Source organism: Melospiza georgiana, chromosome Z (genome assembly GCF_028018845.1).
Source record: "Melospiza georgiana isolate bMelGeo1 chromosome Z, bMelGeo1.pri, whole genome shotgun sequence".
Taxonomy (NCBI): domain Eukaryota; kingdom Metazoa; phylum Chordata; class Aves; order Passeriformes; family Passerellidae; genus Melospiza; species Melospiza georgiana.
In genome coordinates, this window is record NC_080465.1 from 10,501,376 (window position 1) to 10,520,755 (window position 19,380).

The window sequence follows — 19,380 nt, forward strand, 5'->3', positions numbered from 1 at the left end:
TGATTTGAATGTGCTCATTTCACTTACTTGATGTGCCAGACCAGAATGTGGGCAAGCATATCAGTTTGTAAAACTCAGAGGAAGTTGGTTCACATTTTTGTGAGTGAGACTTAGCTTGGATCCCCAGGTAATTCAAACAAAATGAATATGCTTGTGAGGGTATAATAGATGCAAAGCAGGGTGGGAAGAACAGTGTTGCTAGAGTCAGATGTGCCTGTGGCAGTGGTGTTGTGATGCATGATGCTGCACATATGCATGGCTGTACTTCTTCAGCCACAGAAAGCTTTATGTCACAGCACTCACAAAAGACAAGCAACTCACAACTTTCATTCCTACTTTAAATGAGTGTTTGAGTGATGTGTGATCAGTATCTATCTGGATATGAGTTGTCGCAAGAATAATAGAGGAGAACATTAGAAGTTGTCTTGTTTCTGTACTTGCCTTGAAGAAAATACAGGAAAAGTGGCATAAAAAGAGGTTCTCAGAGTATTGTGGTTGATTTGGCAACTGTTTGGTTTGGTTTGGCTTTTGTTGTTTTGGTGGGTTTTGAGTTTGGGTTCTTATTTTATTTTTAAATAAAGGAAGGCCAAGTTACTGATGGCCACAGTCTCCTTCTCCAGAATATTTCCCAGACTTGCATACAATGCCTGTGAGGCAGAATATCAGTGCCTAGACAGGTGTATGGTATAAAAATGAGACACTTAGATATTTGTAGGATGTTTGGGGCCAGGAACAGCTGACATGAAAGATGACCTGCAGCATAATCATTATTGCACTGGGTTGTCAGCACTAAAAATTTTAAAGGACATAAAGGAATATTTAAAAGCACAGGGAAGGTTATATGCTTGGAGGAACATCAAACTAAGTGATGTGACACACAGGGAACATGTAGCTACTTTTGGGGATGTCTCTTACACGCCAAGGACAGAACAGCTTGATCCAACAAGTAATGAAGGTAAATCAGACTGACTACAGTGACAGTTGATTGACACCTCCAATACTAAGGTACAGGGAAAGAGTGTAAATTGTGAATGCTTCAGTATTAATCCTTTCACTGAAAACAATAATGGCGGGGAACTAAAATTCCTGTCATATATCATCATCACATAATATGGATGCCTTCTTCCATCACATCTTCAAGATACTTAATGCAATTTACCATCTTTACAGGGATAATGAGGTGTGATGTACATGCATGGTGGTACTTTTCTGTGAAACACTGCAGTTTCACAGCTCAAAGGTATTATCAGAAAAAAAAGCACTCAGAAGTGTTTTGAGTGGAAGTTCCAGCTGTGACAAAAGTTTGATACCAGTTGTGTACTACAGGCCCCAGTGAGAATGGTAATGGTGAACAGAAAATGTTCAATGAGACTAGAGAAGCTACAACTTTAGAACAGATAATAAGAGCGGGTGTTTTCAGTTATGCTTAATCCTTTTGAATACTAAAGAGAGAGTCTTTACATTGTATATTTTATGTATCTATAGGGAAAGTAATCGGTTTGTAGAGTTGATCCACATGAAGGGGCAGGGAGATGGATTTGTGCAACCAAATGACAAAGGAAAATACTTCCTCTGTCTTGCCATCTATCTCAAAATCCTCTGGGAATAGATACTCATTGAGCAATTTCAACCAAGCTTCCTGAAGCTTGTTTTAAGAGATTTAACTTCCAGCAGGAAGGCTTTTTTCTGGTTTTGTGAATGTGAGAAATCAGTGAACCCTGGAGGGGAAAATGGCCATAGTTTATTTTGTCTTGGTCTTGCTTTGAGAAGCACGATAGAGTTGGGACTCTATGATAGTGTGCCAAGTGAATGCACTTCTGTCTAAAAGAAAAGTGCAAGGAGACCACATAAGGTAGAATTTACATGAGTTTAAACATTATTTTGGTTACTTGCTTAGAGAATTTTAAGTGTTAAGATGTCTTTAATGTTATATAAGCATGTGTGATTACTTATGTTAAAGACTAACAGTTCTTGTTAACTGCATTATTAACTGGAAAAACTCTTTCTGTATATTTGCTTTGTTGTGTGACTCAGAATTGCATTGCAAAATCAAAAAAAAAAATCTGACATTCCTGATATTTCTGAAAATGAAAACCAGCTGCTGGTGCCTCATGCTACTTTTATTTTTACAAATAAAACTCTATCAGTTTTTCATTATGTATATAATGTAAAAATAAAGTACATTTTTCTGATTTGCTCCCATCTCTGCTCTCCAGATAAGTTTTTAGAATGCCCAACTAAGTACTAAAAAATTGATTCTTAGAAAAATCAAACAAGTAAAACAAAAGTTATGGAATTAAGCAGGCTCTTTCAGCTCATTAGGAAGCCCATCAATCTGCTGTTGACCCTGGAAAACTAGGAAGTGCTAGAGCCACTGTTGCCTGAAACTGTAGATGGTATTCCTGAATTATTGGAATTCTGTTTAAAAAAAAATCTCATGTATTGGGATTTCAATGAACATAGCTCTTAAGACCATCCATGTGAAAAATTGATGGTCTTAGCAGCTTGGTAAAATGACAGCATAAATTTATGCACATTGCACCTCGCTAGCAATATTGGTAAGTAAGATGAAGTATTGGAAACTGGAGGTAACTAGTGACTTAATGGAAATATAACAACATTAAATTTCTACTGGTGATGATCTGGTTTTTCTTGGATTTGGAATAACTGCCAAATGATTGGAGTGGTTCGGTGGTTGCACTAGGGAGACAGCATGCCAGAGTTAAGTAATAATAATGTAATAGCCTAGAAGGTGCCAGAGAGCCTCTAAGCATAACCATTCTGTGTGCCATAAGGTCAAATACCAGCTATAAAATGTGAGCACCCAGGATTGCCATCCATCTTGCATCCATTCTCTGCTGATGTGCTCAAGTGATACCAGGGATAGTATGTGTATCTGATGTGTGTTTATCTTTAGAGCTGGTCTCAAATGCATTAAGTCAATAGACTTCACAATGGAAAATCTACATTTTGGTGCCAGAGAAATGGCATGTTTATCTCTGATGTTTTAATAGTTTTTCAGTGAACTGAACTTGAATTTCCATTTTCTTTTTCAGAAAAAGTCTAAAAGACATATATATATATATTTTAAAAAATCTGTTTTCAATCATGCACACAAATTGCAATGTGGTATGCCAAGAAATGCTGTCTTGAGTAGCTTATTATAACATGGCCTAACCCTGGTTAGTGTGAGCAGTGCTTGTGAAGTCTTCTAAATCATCTGTGCTTCCAATTCACTCTCTCTTAGTTCCTTCAACAGGAAGGACTTTGAACAGAAGTACATCTCTCCTGAGAGTTTTATCTGAAGACATTAGCTTGACAATACTTTAGTTATATATAGGTGTGTTCCCTGCTAGTAATGCTGGCAAAGGTAAAGGTCTGAGCAAGATGTGTCCACAGGGATATTTTTTTTTCCTTTATGTTATAAATTATCTGAAATATACATTATTAAAGTGGCACTTGTTTTTGAAATGTTAGCCAGTTTTAAAGCATTACATCTGTTTTAAATTTGAAGAGCTCAACTACGTCTACTTTCTCTGCTATAAACTTAAGTTCATATGTGTTTACACTTTGCGTGCAGTATAAGCCTGCATCTGTATAGTTATAGTTTGAGATTTGAGCATCTGTTTTGAAGTGAAATATTGTAAGGATATTGCAAGATTACATCTCTGATATTTTGGTACGGAGTGTTGTCAGCATATCCATGTCATAGAGATAGTTGTGAATTTCTCAGTTCTGAAGCTCCTTTGGTTCATCCAAGACAGAATATTTTGGACTTTTTGGTTCATTATAATAGTTTTAATAATACAGAGCTCATCCCTGTATCAGCAATTTAGTTGCTACCATGAGCTCCACTCAGTCTTTGCACAAGCCTGTGATGCACAGCTGCCTCACGGGAGTTCAGATGCACTCAGGTTAAAGTGAAGTCAGAGAATTCTGTTTACTGATTGTTTTACAGCACTGCCTGAATGTTGTTGGTCTCCTTTGTCTATTTGCTCTCTTTTCTATAACAAATAAGTATAAATAATAATTTTTTTTTTTATTTTCTTTCATGATTAATTTTTATCTTACCTAGCTTAACTCTCTATTTGGACAACTGCCTGTTTTAATATTTCAGACCCTCATTCAAGATGGCCAGTTAAAAGAAATGATCTCAACTTTACTTTTTTGTAAAAGTCAGTTATTGTTTCAGATCTGATATATAGTTGGTGTCCAGCTAATATGTTTATCATGTTTTCTCCAAATTTCATTTTCTTCTCTTAAGACTGTGTGAATTTTGTGGCAAAGAACTTTCTCTTTCTTACAGCTACTGCTTGTTATCCAAGATTTTGTTTCTATTCCCCCTGAAGTACATATTTTCTTTCAGGATTTCTGTTTCATCTTATTTTGCTTTGCAGTTTAATATATTAATATGATTGTGTCTTACCTTTTTAGGATGGAATGTTTGCTTGATTTTCTTATGTGGGGTTTGGATGGGTTTTTTTAGTGCCATCTATGCTCTCCCTGAGAATTGTTTATGCAGTTTGGCACAGTGCATATATTTTATTGCAATACTATGCCCAAACAGTTCAAATGTCCAAAAATATGAAAGGCATATATTTTATAGAAGGCTATATATTAAAAAAACCCCAAAAAAACATGTAGACTTCATATTGCTATACTTTATGTGTTTGATTTTGTTTGTATAGTTAGAACTGTGTGTATTTTATCCTGGTCAATTGCCCTGGATATACAATTGAAATTATTTAATTTTTTTAGGCTCTGACTTAGGGAGCACTCCTTCACATCTGTTTTCTACTTGGAATTTGTCCACAGTTTTCTATAGCATAAAATAATGTTCAGCATTCTCTGAGGTTTTCGTAAAGGCCAGCAGTGGTTTCAGTGTTCATCTGAATTAGACCATCACAATTTGGGGAGGAGTTGTCACAGAGCTCACTTTATGTCGTCTTTCATAATATTCAGAAGTTTGTTTGTTTGTTTTTTTTAATGTGCACATTGTTTGTGTGGGATGCCAAATTGAGATGATTATAGACACATAGTCTTAGTAGCCTTGGAAAAAATGAAGATGAGTTAGAAGCAGTTTCCACTTACACCTAGAGTTGACCCTGTTTTCCATAAGGAAATAATGAAGAATCCATGCCTGCTTCTGACTTTACTTTATTGAAACAATCATAGGAATTGTTTTTTTGCATGAAGAGAAAAAGGAAAGAAGTGTAGAAGATTAAGTACATAATTTGTAATTGGGCAGGTCTGAGGTTTATGCCAAGCTCTGCTGTACATCACTCTGATAGTTTGGGATGAAAGACTCCACTTTTCTTTGATCATTTCAGAATCTGAAAAATAAGTATTTACTTCACACTTCTTTTCCTGATTAAATTAACTGTGACAGATTTGTCCAAAGCAACTCTATTGACTTTTTTATACTCATTAAATATGGTCATCTAACATTTGCAGAGTGCTACGCTTTTTAAAGAGCCTGTTGTGAACATCTTAAAATGCTTAGATAGTAGGTACTTTTTATCATGCATGTAGTAAAGAACAGCAAATAATCTTATTTTTGTTTGAATTGATGACTTATTTGGAACTTCTATTTTAAAAGAAGAGGGGGAATGATAGAAACATGTTTATACATCAGACTTATTTTTGATAAAAGACAAGCCAAAGAACAAGGCAAGACAATGTGGAAAGGAATGTGAATTGAAGTGGACAAATCTATTGGGAAAGGGTAGCTTTGGTCCAGACATTCAAATAAAATTATAGCAGAGTAAGTACCTTGATAGTATTTAGAAGAATCTCATGCTGTTTCCTGGTGCTGGATTCAAGAGTCTGTGGTAGGCACTGATGAGTTGAGTCAGTGCAGCAGCTAGCAGCCCAAGCTCAGATAGATTTCCCAGACTTCTGCCTTCTACTGTGTGCGGTTTTACATATGAGTAAAAAGACTGTGTATTGTCAGGTACCCCTGTGTTCTTCATAATGTTTTGTGTGGGGTTTGCATGGCAAGATTTTGGTAAATGGGTTGGCTGTAGGGGTGTATTCTGTGAGGAGGGGCCAGAAGCTTGCCCTGTGTCTAATGGAGCCAATGCCATCCAGCTCCAGGATGGACTCACCACTGGCCAAGGCTGAGCCCTTCCGCGATGGTGGCAGCGGCTCTGGAATAACAGAGTTAAAAAGGAATGGGGGGAATGCACAGGAGCAATTGCAACCAGGGAAGAGAGGAGTGAGAATATGTGGGAGAAAGAAGGGAAGGAGGTGCTTCAGGCAGTGCAGCTGAGGAGGCGACAGCAGAGACAATGTGTGAGCGGCCCCAAGGCCCCCCATTCCCTGTGTCCCTCTCTGTGCCTCTGGGGTGGAGGAGGTAGAGAAAATGGCAAGTGACATGGAGCCTGGGAAGAAGGGAGGAGTGGAGGGAAGGTGTTTAAGGTTTAGTTCTTAGATGTCATTACCCTATTTTTATTTGATTGGCAATAAATTATTACTTCCTTATTATTACAAGCTGAGTCTGTTTTGCCCATTGTGGTACTTAGTTAGAGATCTCTCCCTGTCCATATCTTGACCCATGAATCTTTCGCTGTATTTTCTCTCCCTTGTTCTGCTGAGGAGGGGAGTGATAAAAACAGCTTCACTGGGAACCTGGCATCCAGCCGAGGTTGACCCACCATGGTTTTCAAGATAAATAAAGTAAATATCGAAATACTTTCATGGTTGAATTACTATGATAAAAGAAAACAATGTAAATAAATATAAATTGTGGCAAGCATTGAAAAGAATAATAAACAAGTTTTCTTGTGTATCTTGGTGTTTTGTAAGAAATTGTTCAGTTTTAATTCAGTGGTTCTATCATAGAACATTGTCTTGATGAGTTTTTGCAAAGGTTTTAAACCTGTTAAGACATTTTTTTTATCTTCAAATGGAAATTTTTCATCAGCCTATTTTAAAAAGTGTATATTGTCCAATTAAAAAAAAAATTCTACTGAAATTTAGGCAATTTTCTGACATCCATAAAGAATTTATTTCTTTAAGAACTTCTCACCTGTCATGCTATTAAGCTTTTATAATTGCTACTTTATTACACCTGTATGATCATTTTCTGTTACATTGAAAATACTTAACGCTTGATTGAAATCAAAGTAGTAGATTATTATAAAAATGAGAGGTTTTGGCAGATGATGAGTAAATAATTTGTCATCATTTGTCATTATTAATGTGAGACACAGTCAGCTACCAACCCCTTGCTGTCAGGAGCTGAGACAGCAATGCTGCAATGAGTGATACCATTAAGCAGTTGCTTCCCATGCCAAAATCTTCGCCATGTCTGATGGCCACAAACCCCATGCTGTATGCCTTACAAACATAAAGCAAGAGGGAGAACTAGCTGAGTGTCACAGTCAGAAAGTAACTTATTTCAAGTCTTGTTCCAAAGTAGTATGAGGTAATAGTATAGACTTGGGTGACAGCCATGATTGGCACCTTCAGCCACCCTGTGACTTCACATTAATCACATCTGCTGTTCTGAAGGACAGCTGTAACTAGTTAGAATTTTGTAAAAAATGTACGGATTAACAGGTTTTCTAGTGTGGTTGCTTTGTGCTGTTTTTTAATAGAGACATCTTCTCCCAAGCTGCTAATAAAGGATGTTGCAATGACATCTTTGGCCCAGAATTGGATGTTACCTTTTTTATGCTTACTCTAGTTAGTATTGGCCCTTTTCTCTTTCCTTTATTTTAAATCCAGGGTGTTGTTAACATTTGAAATTAAACTGCACTTCTAGATAGTTTAAAAACTAGTATGACATTCCCCAAGTTTGGTTTCTATATAATGTTTTGTCCATGTACTGCTTGCTTCCCAGTGGGGTTTCTTACTGTCTCCATTTGAATGTCATTGTTTTAAATAACTGACTAATGACAGATGCAGAGCCACCAAGCATTACCAGTTTGGTAGCACTCTCACCCAGGTGGAACTCTAGTTGTTGTCCTTATAGTAGTATATGCTTCTAATAAGAGTCTTTTTTCTGATGAGATATGTAATGAGGCAGTTCTCTTCAGTGCAAAAGTCAGTTGAAGAACAGAATACGACCTCTTTCCTGTTATTGACTATAACTATAGCAGAGAGGGTACAGACAAAAGTACCCTGGAACAGAAAGATTGTTCAGAATATAACAATGGTCAAAAGTCTACATTTCATGTTCTCAGATTGATCACAGGTTTCTGCCCTTTGATTCATCCTGAAGCTCTACTGTCTCAGGCTTAATACCAAGGCATACCCTTCAGCTCCTGCAGTCACATCTGCCTTGAGACACTCACTTTCTCATTCTCACTTTATTACCTGCATTGTATGAAACAAGTTCTACCCACCCAGCTTCTGCCTGATGTTTACATCACACTACTCCTTCTTTTTACCCCGTGGTGCCAACTCTCAGGGCCACTCCAAACTTCTGACCTGTTCCAGCACATCTCAGAACTTGCATTGGGAATCTGCTTTTATCTTCGCAAGTTTGTAACTTCCATTCTCTTTACAGTAATTGCCACTGTTTACCAAGTTTGTCTCTCTTACGTGGGGCTTACACGTGTGTTTGGTAATAGATGTTTTTAGTATTATTTACAGAAATAATGTATTATTTACCAAGGTAGAATTTTAGGAGGCTGTCTCAGGTGGTTTAACTGTAGCCAACAGCAAATTCCAGACAGCTGCTCACTCACTTCTGCACCAGCAGGATCAGGGAGAGAATTGGAAGGATAAAAGCTAGAAAACTCATGGGCTGAGATAAAGACAGTGTAATAGAGAAAGCAAAAGCTGTGCACAATAGGAAAGCAAAACAAGAAATGAATGCAGTGCTTCCTATGCTAGGCAGGCGTTCAGCAATCTCCAGGAGAGCAGGGCCCTCTCGGACGTGACAGTGACTTGGAAAAACAAACACCATCACTCCAAATGTCCCCCCAGTTCCTCCTTTTATCCCCCACTTCAGGTTCTGAGTATGATGTCACACGGTCTGGAAATCCCTTTGGTCAGCTGGGCTCACCTGTCCCAGCTGTGTCTGCCAAGCTCCCTCACCAGTGTGGCAGCACCAACAGCAGAAGGGCCTTGGCTCTGTGTGAGCCCTGCTCAGCACTAACCAAACATCTCTGTGTTATCAGCCCTGTGTCCAGCACAAATCCAAAACACAGCCCTATACCGGGGCCACTGTGAAGGAAATAAGCTCTACCCCAGCCTCAACCAGCTGGGGTTTAATTTAACAGAAAGTTAAAATTTCTCACTACTGAGTGTGGCTATAGACTGCTCTGTTGCTTTGTTCACTTTACAGAGCCTCAGTTGCACACTGAAGGAGGAAGAACATTCCTGTAGAAAGTACTAGCACATTCTTGCATAAAAAATAAGTAGTACAAAGTAATGCAAGAAGTAGCAGAAGTATGTCAGAAGAAAGGTGTACAATTTTAGTATCTAATTAAATGTCCAAGGGAAGGGAAGGACGGGTAAAAGTGTTCTTGATCGTAAAGACAGATTTATTTTGTTAAGTTTTTTTTTCTGTATTGTCTATATTTCTAAAACATTTTATATACTGGAAAATACTTGAGGGAAAATAAATTGAGTGTGGGCTGTGCCAAAAAAAAAAAAAACCCAAACCAAAGCAAAACCAAAAAACCCATACACAGAAAAATGAGAAATTTGAGGGAATGTGAATATCATATTGTGTGTTTGTTAGCTGGTGGCTATCAGTGTGAGTAGTGTTTGTGAAGTATTTTGCTCTAAGGAAAAAAATGTGGTTATGCCATATGGATTGGCCTATATATGCTTAAAGCCTTTCTATAAATACTTGAATTAAAAGACACCAGATGTTGCACAGAAGCTGCTGCTGCTGCTTTCTGAACGTCATGGTATATTCTTTCAAAACCCACAGGAAGTAGCTGAGGGAAAAAGTGTATTAATTAAGTTCAGAAATAGATTTTCCAGCTATAGGAAAATCTCCAAAGAAAATAGCATATGATCTTCAGAAATGCGAGCTTTCTGTCCAAGAATCTGGTGGCAGCATGCAGCACTGTCACATGAGGATCAAAATTCAGAGTTCAAGTTCTTAGAGCTAAACTAGCCTGGAAATAAGCCAGTCTGTGGCCCTTGGAAATGGACCCATCTTTTGACATGTCCACTCTAGCCTGCATTCATAGTTCTAGAGACAGTCTTCAGAAAAAACATTTTTCCAGTTTTTCTTGACCTGAAGAAATAATGTTGTAGTAGCAGATACTTGAGGGGAAAGAAAGTACTAGAATTCCCAGATGCTCTACACTTCAAACTTGAAATATGGCTGACTGCAGAGTATATTTTATAAGCTCTAAAACTATGGCGAAAGAATTACAAAATCGGATTTGCTTTCCACTGGTTGAGGAGGAAGATTTATGGCTGTCAAACCAATTAAATGTTTCTGCATTTAGAGGTACTGACTCTGGTTTATTTGTAATGCCTTCTTTTTGCTCTGTTTCCTTCAGAGCAAAGCACTGAGAGTGACTCTCTTGCACTAACAGTTGGTGGGAATTGTCCCATCTCTCTCTGTGCACTGGATATATAACTGTTTGTAGTCACATGGTTCTGCTGGAAGAAAATGGACATGCAAACAAGTAACATTCACCACTGAGCAGTCGTACATGGATCACGTCAGCTGCTTTAGGTGTGAATTGCTGATGTGCTGGGTATCGTGTGTGTCATGGTGATTTGACCCCAGCCAGCAGCTGCTCACTCACCCTACCCCTGTGGGATGGGGAGAGCATCCCAAGAGCAAAGTCAGGAAAACTTCTGTCTTAATATGAGGATAGTTCAAGGAGGAAATCAAAGCTGTATGTGCAAGAAAAGGAGAAGAAGGAATTTATTCACCACTTCCCATCACCAGTCAGATGTTTATCCACATCCCAGAGAATAGGGCTTCACTTCACATAATGGTTACTTGGGAAGATAAATGTCATAACCCCAAACATCTCCCCATACCTTTTTGTTACCTCAAGCTTGTATTGCTAAGCATGACTTGAAAAGGACTTGATATCCTTTTGGTCCATATGGCTCAGCTGTCCAAGGGGTTTTCCTTGCCTATGGTAGGGGCAGATCAAGAAACAGAGAAGGCCTTGATGCTGTGCAAGCACTGCCCAACAGTAACTAAAACACTGATGTGTTACCAACTCTAAAATGTTTCAGTCGCAAATTCAAAGCGGAGCACCGTGTTGTCTACTATGAGGCATGTTAACTCCATGCCAGGAGAGAGCCAGTGCCACTTCTGCTCCTTGTTATCTACAGATAACACCTGTGGCTTGGGCTCCATCTGCTGCGGCGATTGTTTAGGACAGGAGAGGCAGCATGCTCTGTTGAGTTGATGGCACCAAAATCAGCTCAGGTTGGGTCACCGGGCACTCGTCTGGTTCTTTGTGAATATCATCCTCTGTTGATTCTGGTGGCTTCTGCTATGATATTTCCATAGCACAAAGCTGAAATCACAGAAACAATTTGAATATGTACCCGTTGCAATAGCACTGGGAGGAAAAAAGAAAGGTGTGTCTTTTGTATTTGTTTTCCACTGTCTCCCAGAGAATTCCACTGCAAGCTTTTAAGAAATCTTTCTGATAATGGTGTGTTTTACAAATCTGTTGGACCTACTTTTCCTCCTTTCAAAAAAGAAAATAAGAAAAAAGGAAACAAACAAACAATCACACAGGGGGAAAAAAACCAAAAGAAGATAGAACTGTCTTTGGAAAAGTCTTAGATACCATTCATTTTGTTTTTCAAGCAGAGTAATGACAAGAATCTGAAAACGAGAGCTTTTGCAATGTGTCGCCTGTGATTTCCAGTATCAAAAAGAGGAAGTCAGATTAGAAGCAATTTCTTCTTGTCTTTTTTTTTTTTTTTTATTGAAGCAAGAATATTTCTTCTTTGAATCACTTTGCAGAGTTCCAGTATTCTACCACGTCAAATTTAAAATTATTTGTCTTTATGGTCAAGTTAGACCTTGCCTTTCAATGGTTTACGTGAATTCTTTCAGTATCTGCTACGTCATTTTGCCAACTTTAATGGGATCAATACTGTAATTCTTGTAAGCTGTTGCATTCCTTCAAGCAGAATGCTTTCTACCAGTATGATGTTCTTTATTCAGTGAGTTCATTCATTTTCTTTGCTCTGGTATGAAATAGTAAGTGTCAAATCAGTGTCTGTTGTGCTTTAAAGAAAACATAAATTGTGTTATCCCTGTTCAGTACCTGAGAACTATCACATGTTGTGTATCTGCTACGTTTCTGTCAATGTTTAGGTAGGAAGATTTTAATGTGTTTAGAATGATGGTAATACATGAAGAATAAAATACTTGTTAGTGTCATAAGCTTTCCTCTTGCTCAGTTCCTGGTGAGGATCACATTAGCAGTATGCATTGTAGCATACTGACACAGACCTGTGTAAGCTGACTGTTCTGTTGACTTCATGCCCTTGAATTTTTCTTGTGCAGCCAAACTGTACTGCAGCTGAGCGAGCCATGGCAAGACTTGCAACACACCCCACCTTGAAGCCCAGATTTGTTGAGCTTAAAGGTATGAAACATTTTATTGAATTTTTTATTTCATCTATAGCTTACGGTGTGTTACCTTGTTCATGCGTATTTCTGACGTGAATAAAAGTAAAAAACCCACAAAAACTAAAAGCTTCTGTAATGGGGCTAAACTAGCTGCAGTGAACCAAGCCACGAGCTTCAAACCATTTATATGGCTTGAAATTTATATGGCTTTATATGTGATAGTATACAATATGACATTTATTTAATATAGGGTGTCGAACAAACAGAGCTTATAATGGAAATTCTGAAAATCAAATAGATGTAATAGAGTGTTTCTAAATTAAGTAGGAAGATAAATGGATTATTGCAACTGGATTTTCAAAGGCGTCTAAAAAGTTTTACAAATCACTTTCTTAATTTCCCCTGAAAACTGTCCTCAGAATCCTTAGGGTATCTTTCGTGGTTATTTAGGATTTCTCTTGAAACTGGAATTTTCCACCTAAAATTAATGTTACAAATAGTAAAGCCCTAGTAGTAATGTCACAAAGTTACTTCATTAATAACAGAGCATATCAAATACCCATTTAATTATATATGAACAAATTAGTGTTAGTTTGCAGTTTTACACACGAAGTGTACATGTGTGTACAAGTGTACACTAAGTGAGCATGATTGTCAGCTGCAGATGATTTTTGAAAGAGAAGTTCATGGCTTAACCCAATTCATAGTGTATTTATTGATAATATTTTCAGGGTTTTTCCTTCACTTTTGTTGATACTGTATTCTAAGGTATCTCTTGTCCCTTGTGTTTGGTAAATACTTCATAAGGACATTCAAAATATACTCAATACAACACGTATAAGTTGCAAAAATGTTTTATTATATAAAAATAATTCATATGTAGCTGCAACAAAATATTTTCTGCCCCTTGCACAGCTGCTGTAAAAGCTTTTAAGGATGCAAGAAAGAACCCAGACAAAGCCACTCCTATGAAGAAGGATCAGTCAGAAGAACAGCCTAAATCAGCACAACATTCCAATAACAACTTGGATGACCAAGCTTGTAAGCGGCCTCAAAAACAGCAAGGATGTGAACACAAAACAAAACCAGGCATGAAAGTAGAAACTGACAAAGTGATTGAAGAGCTCTGTGAGAGCAGATCTGAGCAGAAAACTCTGGAAATGGAGAGAGCGAATGCTCCAGAGGAACCTTCATTTCAGGCAGGAAAAATGCAAACAGTTACTCAAAACAAAATAGAAAAGAAGCTTGACTATCAAAAAAGGAAAGAAAATATGAGTATGAACAAATTAAATGAAATAAAAGAAATAATTGATGATAGTGACCAAGAGCATCCCAATGAAAAGGAATACTTTGATGACAGTACTGAAGAGAGGTTTTATAATGAGTCATCAGATTCTGACAGTGACAGCAATGATGATTTCTTCATTGGAAAAGTAAAAAAGAAGAAAAAAGTAGCAGCAGTTAATAATTTTTCTTCAACAAAAGAAAAGGGTAGTGTTCAGAAAAATGTAATGAAAACAGAGAAGAGCAGAGTGTCTGGGACAGCACAGGATTTGATCATGGAAGAGAGAAAGCCACTTGCAAAAGCAAGCAAGCTGGAGTCAGTGTTCTGCAGTTCTTTGTCTACCACCAATCAGAAATCTCAGAACAGAAGGTAAACCTCTTCCCCATGTTATATTCTCCATTCCTTCCCTCCTTCATGGCAATGAAAATGTGATTTCTAGTTGTGATTTCTAGTAAACAAAGAGAATTTACTTACTAAACAAAGAGAATTTCAGCCGGTTAAATCTTAGAACATTTTCACAGAAACTACTCACTAGTCTTCTTAAGCTTTCTTGACAATTTTTTATATTCACAGTAGCACTGATTTATGATGCCTAACTAGATCTAAATGCAAATTCAATCACTTCTGAATAATTCTCTTTCTACTTCTTTATTAGCATGGTTGGAGCAGTATTGAAGAAGCTTGCATGTTATGTTTGAAGTTATTCCGTTACTGTTTTGATGATGATGATTCTTTATTCACAGGTGTTTGTAATCTTATGATTTTATTGAAAAATCTTAATTTCTCTTTTTGTTTTTTAGAAATTCTAAAGATCAGCCTCTCAAAAAGGAAAGAACAGGTATGTATTACTTAACCTGGTAAAATTAGGAGAGAAAAAACTTTTTGAAATTTTATTGCCTCTGCAGTCTATTCGTGATGGGATGTATTTGTTTCTTTTCAAGTTTGTGGCACATATTTTAGCACTTGTTGTTAAAATGGTCAAACTGTTCAGCTTTCATTTTAATCTGTGGATATTGTCTGCTATTTTCTATTTTCTCATATTTGAAATACATAACATAAGGTTTACACTGGCAAGTGCTTTTCTGTCTGTCAAGCAGTTAGCATTACTTGTGCATAGGTAAAGGTAACAGATTGTTATATGTAACTAGGACCTTATCTCACATGTAGTTTCTTCACTAGCTCCTGAATATGGAATATTTTATTCAGTTTATCTTCTGTGGTACTATTTTGGAGTTCATTGGACTAAGGATATAATTCCAGTCATACTGAGTTACATTGTGTAACAGTCATTGGTTTATTGTGAAGAAAAAAGTTTACATTGTGCTGAATGTTTGTCTACACAAATTTAGAGTGTAGTCAGTATTAATAAATCTTAACTGTCTGCAGCCTACCGAGTGGCAATTTATCAGGCTGCAAGATGAAGAAATCTTGCTGTGAATATTCAGATGACTGTATTCCCCATGGCTCATCATGAAATTTTTGAGAATATCTGCAATCCCAAGGTAGTTTGCATACTTTTATTAAGGTTCCTGATGTAGTTAATGTTTTATTTTGTACTTGCACAGGTTTTCTTAAAAATGAAACAAAGCTCAAGAAGAAGAAACCATTTGCAAAAGCTTCAGGGGAAATTACATGCAACAATAAGAAAGCACCTTTGGAGCAGCCTCTTCATCCTTCATGGGAAGCAAGCAGGCGACGCAGGGAGCAGATGTCTCAAATTACAGCATTCCAGGGGAAAAAGATTAAATTTGATGACTAGACTATATGTAAATGGAGGTTCTAAAAAAAAATTTTCTGCAACTGCTGTTTGAACATCTTTGTTATACTGTCCATAACCTTTGCAACCCACAAAATTGCAACTATTATTAATCTACAAATTTGCAACTATTGTTTACCATTGTAGAACATCAAGATTGTTTCATCCATTGTTTGTGCTGTCTGTTGATTAATGTATGACCATTTGGTGCTCGTTCATAAGTCCCATTATGTAGTGCCACCATTCATGAAACATACCATAACATGCATAAAGGGTTTTTAGGAACATAATTTGTGCCCTGTAGGAATAGTACAGATTCCTTGGAGGGGGCTTTGTAAGGGTTTTTTTGGTATGTAAAAAAATTTACTTTATATGAGAGTTTGGTTGTCAAAAGAAAGGTTCTATATTGTATCTCACCTAAGACAAAGTAAAAGATTTTTTAACTTGAAGAGACTCCATAAATTCATCAGTGTATCGGGTAGTTGGAAAAGTCAATGTGTTTTAAGCATAATATGGAAATTTCTGGAGAGAATAAAATATTGCTCTTTTACATTGTGATCTCTGTCCTCTGATTATACTGGCAATTTGAGGAAATGAAGAGGTGTCTTTAATACTTTGTTCTGGTTAGTTATGTCTGGATTCTTCAACATGTGTGTCTTGCACGTCTTGCACTTTCTGAAGGAATGTGAAAGCATGAAAAAACTTTGTACACTAAGAAACATTTGACTTTTAAGTGCCAGTTTGACACTGGGAGTTCATCTGATTAGAATATGACAAAAAAAATTCATTGAATACTTCTTCAGGTGCTTCTTCTACTACCTAATTGAAAGAAATTCTGAATGTGTAATTAGTCTTTAATAGTGTTGTTTATATAAATATAGTTACCTTTCATGATCAAATTAATTAATAAACTTGGTAAATGACTGGACTGTGCTATTCATGTAGCATTTTGAGATGCCTGAGGAAAGCCCTGCATCACCCCAAAGGCCCATCTAACCCAGGATCCTTGTAAGTAGTCAGAAAGGCATGCTTTAAGGACAGAGGGAGCACACAGTGATACATCATGCAACATCCATCTCTTCAAGCTTCCAGTTTTACAGCTCAGTGACATCTTGTGATATTTTAGCTTATGGTGTTTAATAATCCTTGATCAGTTTCCTGTCTTCAGGTTTGTCTGCTCTTACATCTCTGGAAACTTGTAGAATATGTCATTCCTTAAGGTATAGATGGCCTTCCTACATACAGTCTGAAAAAACTTAGTCTTTTTCTGTGTCTCAGCCAAAGCCATCAGGCCCCTGGGCTGCATTAGAAAATGCTGCCAGCAGTATGAGGATCCTTGTCCTCGACTAAGCACAGATAATGCTACATTATACTTGTCCCATCTTGTGTTAAGTTCTTGAAGCCTAAACCTTCAAGTTGATCTGTTCTGTATTAATATTTAGGCATGGTTTAGGCTTTTTTTTTCTGTGTACTCAATAAATGTCAGTATATGTAATACTGTCTTTAATGGCATTACCTCCCAGAGGAATGAGAAATTCAAACCACTTTTCATTTCAGAGTGGTTTTGTTGCTGTTATTTTCACTGTACCGTATGGAACATTATTGAAGGCCAAAAGCTTCAAAGTAAAGCACAGAAACTTGTTTACTGTGATTTTGTAGGATTGTATTTCACAGAAAAAGCCATGCATTTGCCTGCTTTCTACAAACTTCAAGATTTCAGGTGCAAATGTTAATCTTTAAAGCTTTAAATACAATAAGTAAATCAATCCTAGATGAATAACACAACAAACAAAGATTTGGTATGTGACTTCTCTGCTTCCAGTGTAAGGCAAGAGAAATGTCTTTTGGTAGGTGTCATCAGTGGTAAGAGTTTTTCATGGACTGCTTACCTTTCTTTTAGCAGATGACTGCCCTATTTAAGGATCAAAAATTTAAAGCTTGCAAATAATTTGAAAAAAACTTCAAGACTTCAAGGAGCCAATGTTCTAAAGTGCTTTTTTGCATGTGCTTAAAAGATCTAGGAGCATTGGTTTATCTTGGCATTAGAGCAAGTTTCTTACTGCGTTATTACACCTGTAATTTGTGGCCACAGAATTCTCCCTGAAGGAAGCCTGACTTATCAAAACATCCCTTTTTTTTTTTTCCAAAATATTCTGAGCTCTTACTTTAAAGAAAAGAAAGAAGATAACATGCACTGAACATGAATGAGAGAAGAGAGATTAGGATACTGGCATTACTTCATTTTCTAATGGGTTACTGCTACTTTCATGCTTAGTGACTCACCTGGATCACAGCTTTAATACATTATACAAATGAGTAGTGATGGTGGAGGCTTGATAATATCTTTTACGTGTAACTGGGCGATTTGTTTATGAACTGATAAACCCAGTGAACTTGCCTGGAGGTTGTTGATAAAGTTTAGAACGTTTTCTCTTCATTATAACAACATAACATTTTCAGGATATATGTGATTTTTAACTTACATCATATCTGTGGCACTGTTTAGACAGAAGCCTCTCACAAAGTACTAGCAATTTATTTTTATAGTGACATGGGAAGTTATTTCTTTCTGTGATGATTAGATTTTAAAATGTTGAGAACCATGCTTTTCCATTCAGTGCCATACCGTAGAAGAAATATCTTTAGCCAGGTTAGTACTGTCAGATACTACTAGGCTGCTTCAGGTGCACAATTTTTTCACTTCAGGCTTACCAACAAATCCGTCTCAGATTTTTTCAGTGTCTTTTAAGACAGTCATCACTAGTTTAAATGTGATTATTGGGGTTTTTTAATAGCCAATAGGTGTGTTATTGACAGGCCCATTCTGTAGACTTCCAAAGAGGCGTAAATACTTCTTTAATCAGTTTTTTTAAGAATTGTTAGATCAGGAAAAAAGGAGCTTGAATGAAAATTCAGTTAGAGCAATACCTTCTGGAGTGAAAGTGTTGACCTGCTTTGTGAATGGTGGTAGATCTGTTGGTGGTAGATCATTTTGTGATGCAATGTGAAAATGAGATAGCAGAATGGGGGTAGAAGGTATGCCATTTTTTTGCATTTTTGTATTTGCACAGAAGTTGATCCACTCCAGGTTCTGTACTCTAGGAATAGCACTTGGAGAAATTCTCAGTTTGAAGTTCTTAGCTCTAATTATAGTAGGGTAGGAAATACTTTTTAAATAGAGAAACATTACACAAAGAGGGTTTTATCTGAAATAATTCTACTTTTATGAATTTGAAAAGATATTACACTGGTTTTGTCTCCATTTACATGAAGCCAAGAGTGCCAATTAGTTGATATTTGTGTGTTTGATGACTTCCAGTAGGAAAGAGTCTCCAATAAGACTCTTTTTAACTATTAAACTATTTAGACTCCAAGTTTCTTTTCAACTATTCTCTTCTGTAGTAGTCCCTCAGTGAGGGACAAGAGATGCTTCACAACTCAGACTGTTTCACCAGTTCAGCATAGAGATCGAAGAGGCAGCAGGACTCTGGCTTGTACTCAGAGGGTGTAAATAACAGGATAAAATGTGTTTGGAGTAACTGCATGTTTGATCTGTTAGTCAGTTTTCTAGAGTACACAGACTTCCCACCATGTACTGCTCAAGTGTTCTTTCTGTGAAAGCTTAGTTTTTGGAGCAGAAATTCAGAAAGTGCTTTTTAAGTTCCTGTTTTTACCAAGACAGATACAGTAAGGAAATCATGTGTCGGGATGAAGCACATGCCTCCTCCTGTTAGACTTTGACACGTTAATCCTTTTTGTAGTGTGGGGGGTAGTTTATCATGCCTTGAATTTTTTATTTATTTGTTT

The 19,380-nt window shown here is 37.0% G+C and overlaps 1 protein-coding gene across 1 annotated transcript in view; it reads left to right on the forward strand.

Moving 5' to 3' along the window:
- The window catches only part of SRFBP1 (serum response factor binding protein 1), a 68,094-nt gene extending 51,966 nt beyond the window's left edge, over positions 1-16,128 (forward strand). Inside the window, exons 5-8 of the mRNA XM_058043738.1 lie at positions 12,467-12,548; positions 13,448-14,186; positions 14,618-14,655; positions 15,383-16,128. Of these exons, the coding sequence (XP_057899721.1) occupies positions 12,467-12,548; positions 13,448-14,186; positions 14,618-14,655; positions 15,383-15,576 (1,053 nt within the window). The 3' untranslated portion in view covers positions 15,577-16,128. The remainder of the gene's footprint in view (positions 1-12,466; positions 12,549-13,447; positions 14,187-14,617; positions 14,656-15,382) is intronic.
- Positions 16,129-19,380: the final 3,252 nt, after the last annotated feature.